Source organism: Glossina fuscipes, unplaced genomic scaffold (assembly GCF_014805625.2).
Source record: "Glossina fuscipes isolate IAEA_lab_2018 unplaced genomic scaffold, Yale_Gfus_2 1, whole genome shotgun sequence".
Taxonomy (NCBI): Eukaryota; Metazoa; Arthropoda; class Insecta; order Diptera; family Glossinidae; genus Glossina; species Glossina fuscipes.
In genome coordinates, this window is record NW_023998415.1 from 260,494 (window position 1) to 270,620 (window position 10,127).

Sequence of the window (10,127 nt, forward strand, 5' to 3'; positions counted from 1 at the left end):
TTCGTCTAATGTAATAGAGCTTAAAGGCCTGGGTTAATCCGCGAATAAAGAAATTTATTGCCGCGAATATAGGAATTGGGTCGCATTTTCATAATCCGCGAATAGTGAAAACGCGAATGAAGGAAGCGCGAATAAGGAGCTTTTACTGTACTTTATAGAATCTCTGAAATTTCAAAGTGAGTACAATCCCATCTTACAGTCGTGGGTATAACAAAAAATTCGAACCGGCTATGCCAGAATATAAACGAAAACAATGGAATTTCGATACTATTTAACTTTGTCATTTTCTTAGCCGAAATTCCGTCTATTGATTAATCGCCTTTGATGGAAAAAATGTAATTCGAAATTGGATTGGAAGGTGTTATGGTAACACGTCGTCGTATAGTTACAACAGAAAATAAACAAAACGAAAAATTATTTTTCATTGAATTTAAAAAGCGTAGTTGCGAGAGATAGCTGGCATTCTAAAGAAACTAAAAGTTGATGTATTTATTATTTGGTTTGAAGATTAAGGAACGAGAAAGTTGTTTTCTAAAGAGGTGCTGCTTTTGGTCATATTAAAAAAGAAACGCATTGTAAAAAGTAGATGGCTACAATGGTAAGATTGCATGATCGCATGATGTGCGATATTTTCCCTCACTTACCATATTCTTTCGATCTAGCTTACCGCGGCTAGTACATGTTTGCAAATCTTCGATTTGGGCTCAAAGCATGAGGTTATTCCGCACACTAATCTTGATGAATGTGTCGAAAATTTTGAGAAGGGTTGCCCTAACTGCAACGCTCTTGATTTCAAGATCACAGATAGAGAGTGCGGCATTTTCACTTCTAGATTGCTTGAGAGTTGCGTAGCTTTGGCAATATTAAGTCATTCGAACCACAAATATATATGCGAATTGTGTTGAAAATATGTCACATACGGTTTTCTTGATCCAACTATTAAACATTTTTATTAAAAATAAATATTTAATTTAATTTAATTACGTATGGAAAATAACGTTGCTTAAATGAATACCATGTAACTCCGTTTGTAAGTAGCTATTTCATCAACAACAGCATCAAAAATTAAAATCCTGATGTGTTGTGTTACTCGAACTTGCTTTCAAACCAAAATTTCGGTATTTTATTAATGTCGCAGTTACAAGAAGCCCTTCTTTATTGAACCAAACCAAATAAGAAAATTATATTTGGTTACGACCGAATCTTTTACACCTATCATCGTTATCCCGGAAAAGACGAAAAATAAAGAAGAGGACTAAATTTTCATAATCTATAACCTTGGCTGGGCGCAGGCGATGTTTATTATTTTCAGAATAAAAGTGGAGAAATCCATAGGGCGCATATGTTGTACTTTATGAGTAACAAGCAAATAACTCGAAAGGCAGAGGTGTTCGTAATTTGCGTTGTATAGGCGTGCGGGTGTTGTGAATGTTTACAATAGATATTACATAGACGGACAGACGGACAAACGAGCATGCTTAAGCATCAATTCAGAATTTGATGCTGAGCAAGAATAAATACAATTTGTGGGTTCGCGGAAGCTTCCTTCTGGGCTTTGAAAATGTTTTCACAAAATGAGCATATCTGTAAAAAGTAAGACAATTTTACACCGATATAATAGTATCTTCTCTTTTATCTTGAAACAACTCAGAACAACAAAAGGAAATGAAGTTTGGGGCGCCCCTTTTTTTTCATTGTGTCTGTTATCACTTTTAGGAAACAAGTAAATAATTTTATGGACGTGCCCTTTGTCCGATGCGGCTTCTGTGCAATACATGCCTGCCTATGAAAACTGCTCATGTTTTTGCAAAATATGGAGCCCATATCTTAATATTTACGACCTATACGAATGATTACCGCAGACAGCTTATAGACATTTATACAGTCGGATAGAAAGTTACGCTAACGTCGATTCAGAATATGATCAAGGTTATATAGACTTTATAAGATGGTGAACGTTGCGTTTGGAGATCTTCTTTTTTTTTTTTTTTTTGGAAAAAAAAATAGCGGGTATAACAAAAGCTAAAAACAATTTGATTACTCTTTAATGGATCTGTTGCTTTGTTAAACTGAGCCATCTTTTTCCAAAGCTAATTATATGATTTTTTACTTTAATTACATTTATGAAAACAAGTTAAAAAATATTCAAAATCGTAAATGTATATTATAAATTCGGACAAAAAATTTAAAAATTTCAATTCTAATTACAGATAAGAGACGGTTTGAATTTTCCATAATTTTTACCTTGTTAAATGATCAGGTAGAACATGAAAGTCATAACACTTTTTAGCAATGAGCATTAAAATCAACTTTTCGCTTTCGTATAGTGACAAAATTATTGGGTATGATTTGTGCAATTGAAAATGGGCAAAGCTAAGGCACTCTTATTAATTAGAAAATTTCGATTAATTCGAAGATTTGCTCTAAAACGAATCTACGATGTGTATTCACTAAGGTGCACTTGATAAACAAACAAATATTTTGGGTTTTTAAATGGAAATACATTGTTGTAAATTTGTTGTGTTTTATTAAAATTTAGGAAAAAATGTAGAATTTGAAGAAAATTTTTCTTATATGAAGGTGAGTTTTTAAAAAGAAACAATTGGAATTTAACACGTTTAAAAATATAGTCCGGCTAGGTTAGTTATTTGTAGCAATTAGACTTCTTCTCGAAAGATCTTAAAAAGTCGCAAAAGCGAAAACTATTTTATATTCCTGAAGACAACGGCTTATCAATCTTACATATATGAAGATGATGATTTGAAATGGATTATAAATATTTTCTCGACACGTTCAAGATTCAAAGCAGGCTTATGCGACTATTTAGGCAGGCACAAAAGAAATTTCTCTTTGTTATTTTGGGAATTTCGATAATAGTCAAACAGATGACAATTCAAAGTTTCTGAAAAATTGCGAGTAAGCGATTCTTTAGTGAATAATGAATTTATCCATTAAATATGCTTATAACATATTTCTGTTGCATTCGCTCATTGATGTCATTTTGATTTCTCATAGAATTGCGTACGATTCGCTCTAGTCGACGCTAAGCATGATAAATGTTCATATCGCGACAATTTCCTTAATAATTAACTGGTCTCTCCATCCAATCAATTGGTCTCTCCATCCAAATCGTTATTAAATGTGAATGCATGACGATTAAAACCATAAGTAAGCAACTAAAAGAATATTGTTTTTTACTTTTGTTTAATGATAAGTTTAAGGAGCAAGCATGCTTAGGAAATAGATCAAGTCTAACTTTTTTTTGTAATACATAAACAATGGGCCATGTTTGAGAATCAAAATTGATTCAGTTACAAAAGTTTTTGTTTACAATCTCCTTACAAGAAATAGCCCGAGCAACGACTTGCTTTAAAGGGCTATTTGTCATATATGCGATATTCTTTACTTTAGTAAGAACTTACTCACGTTTCATGCTTGCCCTAAGTTCAATATTCCTTGCAAAAAAAAAAATCCTCAAATGTCTATTGTCTGTGACCGATGGGAGATAAACTTAAATTGCGTTATTTTCGCGTATTTTATGAGTCAAAATTCGATTTTATAAAAAGAATTTTATTTCACATTCAAAAGAATTTTGATAAGTAAATTAAAATAAAAAAAATCAAAATTCATAAGCGTGCCTTCTCTAGTCCAATTTTGCATAAACAGCTAGAAGAGATTCTCGTTTAACGATATCCCGCCGGTCTGAGATTTTCTACTTTCGTTGGCTTTGATAAAAAGGAAAAATGATTATTGTTTTCTCTTTGGCGGTTTTGTTAATAGATTTATAACATTTTTGCAAAAATTGTAGATAAATATTTACATTTTTTACGCCAGCTTTATGATTAGCTAAGGCGTGCCAGAATTTGCCATGACGAGATTTGGCGGGGATGAATACTTTGACGGATGGGTTAGTAAATCGAACGGCTTAAACTATACATCGCAAGCATAATTGTTGCGTTTACCTGTAATAGGGAAATCCTTGGGGAACATGTAAATCCATTGGCATTCCAGCAGGATTTAAATGATGAGAGTGCGGGTGATGATGGTGATGATGGTGGGCTGTATGTGGATGCGAATGATGGGGGTGGGCGTGATGCGTATGATGGGCGGCAGCAGCAATTTGATGATGTGAATGATGATGTTGAGCAGCCACAGCCACATTTTGCACATGCGCTGCAGCAGCGGCAGCCGCGAACCCGGCATCCGCACCCGCCGAGGCCATCGCGTGATGACCCAATACTGCAGCCCATGGTGAGGCTACAAAACCACTACTATGGTGATCCATAGGAAAATTTTAGAGATCAATTATGAGATATACTTTCGTTTTGTTGTCTTATTATTATATTTTAGTTTATCTTTTAATTAAAATTTTTTAAAATTTTTTTTATTTCTCTTCTTTTTTTTTTTTTTTTTTTTTTGTAAATATTTTCCTCTTATTTGATTTTCCCTTTTTTTAAATTTCCTAAGTTTACATTTTATTAATAATTAATTATATTATAGCACATTTAGAAAGGAAATATATTGTTTAAAGATAAGAAAAACTTGACTTAAGTATAAAATCAGCCGACGGGATTTGTTATTCTTTGGTTTTTGCTCCTTATTATACTTTATGCACGTAGACGACGCAAGGATGTTTTTTCACAAGGTTGTACGAGGTCGTGTTTTTGGTTATACAGTAAAAAATTTTTGCATGTATTTCGTCGTGTGAACAAACACTCGTCGTGCACTTCGTTTGTGTAGGTTTTCCTTCATTACATTTCGATTCGATTGTTGGGCTTGGTTATACGTTTCATTTTATTTTTTCCTTTTCTTTTTTTTTTCTTTTTTTTGCTTTTTGTTTTGGTTGACGGAAAGACGAGACGAAAAGAAAAGCTTTTTTAAGGTTTTTGTTTTGATTGCACGTCGCGGTCTTTGTTTTCCGCGTTCACCTCTGCACGGCATGAAAATTGGCGATAAACTATCGCCTCGCATCGGGAAACATGGTCACAGTTATTCACAGAGGCTCAGAGTCATTCAGTGTTTATGGCAAAGCATTCACCACTACTCACCATCATTACTATATACATAAACACTCACACAGCAGCCACAATATTTAAAAAAAAAAAAAAAAAAAAAAAAAAAAAAAAAATGCAAAAGTAAGGCTGCTGTTGTTGCTGCTGCTCTGATGTTGATGTGTGAACCCAACAACAGAACAACCAGCCATCCAGTAAGCTAGCCAAGGCAGCCCCAATAAACCTACCAAATATTATGCCGACCAGCCAAGCAAGTAAGATAAGCAAGCCAACAAGCAAGCAAGAAGGCAAGCAGGCAGGAAGGCAGTTGTGGAAGACTAGCACAATGTGTTGCTTTACTTTTAACATCAACCCGTGTATGTGTGCAATAAAACTTCTTTTTCTACATCCAAAAACTTAATCATTTTTATACACAGCATCATCAGCAGCGTCATCATTATCATCGGTATCATTATAATCATGATTATTGTTATTATTATTGTTGTTATTGTTATTGCTAAGGTCGTTCATGGTATTGTAGTGATTCCGGCTGGCAAACAGGCAAGCGAATAAGACAACGAGAGAATTCAGTTTCTGCAATATAAGTGTTTGTTTTCATAAGTCACCGACGACAACCAGCTTCATACCACCAAACTCAGTATTCGAATTGGTATGAGATGGAGCTTTCCACAACAACTATACAGCAATTCACCTGAGGCTTAAAACTCAGGTAGTCAGCAACAGACAACAACAATTTATAGCAACAACTTGTATGTAACCATTTATCAAAGCGTAAACTACGAACTACACTACGGATACTTGTGCGCACTCATTTAATTCATCAGCATCCTCAACACAGTTTAAGCTGCTCAACAGAAAAATCTCTCGAATCGAAAACAAATATATATATATATATATATATACCTACATGTACATATACTGCTCTCAATAATTTATTATTGCTTTGGGGATGTTTAGCTGCTGTGTCAATGTGTGCACGGTTGGATGTATGCAATGCCGCTACTACGAGAAGTGCAACAATCATAGTGCATAGTGTTGCTGCCTGTATTGCACTACTGTAATATAAGCTACGATTGTTGCTATTGTTGTAACACGAATTGCTTAACAACGATTGGTGGCAGTTTGCTATCAACAGCCACAAACATGGACACCATTGCATTTGCCTTCTTTTCGCAACTTGAAAATTTTCATTGTATGGGTTGGCTAAACCACCACTATTGCATCCCACGTAAACTATCGTTGCACACAATTACGTCTATTTGCTATGTTGCAAACTGATGTGTTCAGTTGTTGTATACAGATGCAAATATATTGATAAATTCAGACGTGTGCATAATATTGCAATAAATTTAACTGTTTATTGTTTTTTGTTTTTTTTTGTTTTCTAGAACATTATGAAAATATTTAAAAGAATATTTGGCAAATTGATAGCAAAAGTTTTTCAGTTTTTAAATAATCTCCACATTACTAAAGAGTTACATGCATCGTTTATATGTAACGTTTGTAATGAGACACACGCAACAACAGAAGTATAGCAAATCTATAGGGCTAGACCGTGCCTGAGATTAGTTTGAAAAGAATTAAAACGAAGTAAAAAGGTTGACGTCAGTCTTTAATACCCATTGTTTGAAACAATATACATAAAAATTACAAAAGCGTTGGTTAATTGCGTACGCGGAAGCTGATATAGATCGAAAGTTAAAATTTTCTGTTTGTCATTTGCAATTGTGCCATGTATTATATGGGCGGATCATGCTCATCAACTGAGAGTATATATATATATATATATATATATACATATACTTGTGATGCTGGACATACAGACGGATGTACGCGAAGTTGTAATTTTACTCTAAGAAACCGTATATATATATACACGGTTTGGAATAATTAAGAGATACTTGTAGATATTAGAAAGGAATTATGATCATTCGGTGGCCTTTAAATAAATAGGTGTAAGAGATGCGCAAGTCTTGGAAAACTAAGAAGAAGTCTTGACTGTGGATTACCTGGGATCTTCACAGCCTGCAAGTTAACTCCAAAGTGTTTTGCGAATTTAATTTTTTTATATATTTTTTTTTTTTTGTTATTAAATTTTTAGTTATTGTAAGCGTATTTTTGGGAATACTTGATTCATTTTCCATTGATGATTACCAGCTAAGAGAACCGGCGCCAAAGTCATATCGAACAATTACAATATTTGCCGTAGCAACTCTGCCAAGAAAGTGTGCAAAATCGATTAGTTTGAGTTGTTGCGCAGGTCATATAGGGTCTGCAATCAGTCTTCTTACAACACTGCAAAAGATTAATCTGATCAAACCTTGACTTCAATAAAGATGGAGGCACGTATCCCACCAAACTAGGATTTGTTGAAAAATTCTTCAAGTATTATTTGTGCTGCTCTACGGTCACAGTTCCGCAATGTGTGTCAGGATATGCGGTGCATGCTTACATTTACTAAGAGAGTAAACACTACCATCGAAACATATAATATGGGTATAGTGTTTCATGGATTTCTTCAACACCACGAAATCATCCTTATGGAGTGCTACCAATAACAAGCAATACAATGTAGACGTTTCATCGCATAGTCTCAAAATAGTACAAGCTACTGCAATCAATCCATATATAGAACGTCAATCTATATATAGTACATAACACAGCATAAATAAGGCAAGAAATCATTTTGTGGGCAAATGGTCGGGAAGTGTTTGGAACGGTTTAACTAATTTTGAAAAGGAAATGTCAAGGAAAAGAAAGTATGTAAGATCAAGTTGTTTTCTTCTAGGCAAAGTTTTGTATTCATAAACACGACTGATTCCAAAACAAGCAAAAAAATTATATTTAGTCGTGACCGAATCTTCTACTGCCATCGCCACGATCCTGAAAAAAGAAAAGGAAGAAAATTTTCGTACTCTATAATATTGGGTGGGCGGGGCTAATTTTTCCTATTTTTAAAATATAAAATGAAATTTATATTGTGTATGTGTTGAAGCAAAATACACGAAAAGCAGTCTTTGTTACCTAAACGTGTGAGTGCGGTAGGCGTGTTCCTTCCCTGGTTTGGATTGCTTTTTAAATTCTTTTGCAAATTTGTAGGCGATATCTTCCTTCTTGCGAAGGGTAGAACGTTTACAACAGATGGACAGAAGCCAGATGGACAGAGGGACAAGCTGAAATCGTTTCACAATTTAATGCTCATCAAGAATATATATACTTTGTGGGGTCTCTGCAGCTTCCTTCTTAGCTTTAAAAACGTTTTGATAAAGTGAATATACCCTTTATCTGTAGGTGATGTCAAGAGGTGATAATTTTAATGTGACCTCTGAAGGCGTAAAAAAGAGAAACAAAGAGGCTGGAAATACATATAGAGATTTGGACAAATTTCGTTCTATATTGGGAAAAATTGACTTCAATGCCGGTCAAAACTATGAGTAACTAAATCAGTAAAATCGCGTCTACAAATTCGGTGCTCGCGGGTTCAAATCTTTCTATTTTGGTTGTGCTTATAGTGAGTGGTCAGTCGGTAAAGGTATAAAGCTTACCAACTGAGCACATCCACTAGACTGCGCTGCTTGCCTGTCTCTTTCTCTTCCCTCACATCTTTACGATCGTGAACGTGTTACACGAATATAGGGCATCGCCCGAGTGATTGGTCACATAATAATAATAAATAAAGAGCATTCTACGATATTGACGTAGAAGATTCTAAGAAAAAAGAACAAAGAATTATGTTCTGGGATGCCTACCAATTGAAAAGTACGTTTCGAAGATGGGTCTATAAAACATGCAACTCCTGTTAAATAACAACTGCGGGCTGTTTTATATATTTTACTATTTCTGCTTTAAATATTCGCTCAGATTGGACTTACGTAGATTATTATATTATTTAAATTAAAATTGAGCCTATTGAGCTTTTAAAAGATTAAAGTTCACGTATTTACGAACGAAGTCTAACTTTATTATTTAATTTTCTTCGATCCCTTCTTATATGTATTGAAACCTATGAATTTCTGGGGTAATTATGCACTCTTCAATTTATTATTGCTTAACAATTCATTTGCCAGCATCTACGTATCTTAGCTAAGGATCATATCGCAGTTAACGATATCGTAAAAGGCATTTTTTGTTTAAAGTTCTTCCTTAAAATTTTTTAATTTTTATATAATTTATCTTTGTTAAAATATTAGAAGAGCTACTCTCACGTTGTGACCTCCAAAGTTCAACATTAAATACATGTGTGGCGCTTGCAAAGTGTATTTAAATGGAATCGCTTTTAAACTAAAATATATATATATATATATATATATATATGTAAACAAGAAAACTCCATCAGTGCTGACCAATGTATTCGATAATACAACAAGATACATATGATAGAAGAAACAAAAAAAAAAACAAAAAAAAAAAACTGGGCTGAAGATGAAAAGTCACGTTAAGCACGTTTCAACAAAAACATTTTGTCAAGTTGTGGTTATAGAGCTCTGTCTGTCCACTTAACCATTCAATACTTGGTTATATTTTGTTGCTGTTGATATTGCTGTTGCTGTTCTCGAATAACTTGCAGACAACATTGGTTTATTTAAACGAAAATTATTGTTTTGGCACAACATAAACAAACTAGCAGCATAAGCAGCATCGGGAGCATCAGCAGCAGTAACAGCAGCAGATATACTAGTGAAATATAGAAGTAATGCTTGTGCCAGCCACTCATAATGCATAAAAAACATAAACTGTGGGACGAAAACGAATGAAGTCAGTCATACACTCACACACGCTAGTTTAGAGTTGAAAAACATCTATATATATATATATATATATATATATATATAAATGTTAAAAACAATACCATGACCCCGCACGATTTTGATTTCGGAAGTTGAAATATCTTAATTTTTTCGATTTTCTATAACCTCCACACACATATATATATATATATATTATTTTATACATATATTTATTTATTTATATATATATATATATATATATATATTTATATAATATAGTCGCGGTGACACACATGCATGTTTTTATGCAACTATCATTCATATAAACTTCGATAACTGCGGTACCACCTTCGCTTCTGTCAAACGTTTTCGGACGAGGATTTGCCAT

The 10,127-nt window shown here is 33.8% G+C and overlaps 1 protein-coding gene across 1 annotated transcript in view; it reads right to left on the minus strand.

Annotated features, from left to right (window-relative positions):
* Window positions 1-4,285, minus strand: part of LOC119645248 (protein trachealess) — a 101,028-nt gene extending 96,743 nt beyond the window's left edge. Inside the window, exon 1 of the mRNA XM_038045343.1 lies at window positions 3,963-4,285. Coding sequence (XP_037901271.1) covers window positions 3,963-4,285 — 323 coding nt within the window. The remainder of the gene's footprint in view (window positions 1-3,962) is intronic.
* Window positions 4,286-10,127: the final 5,842 nt, after the last annotated feature.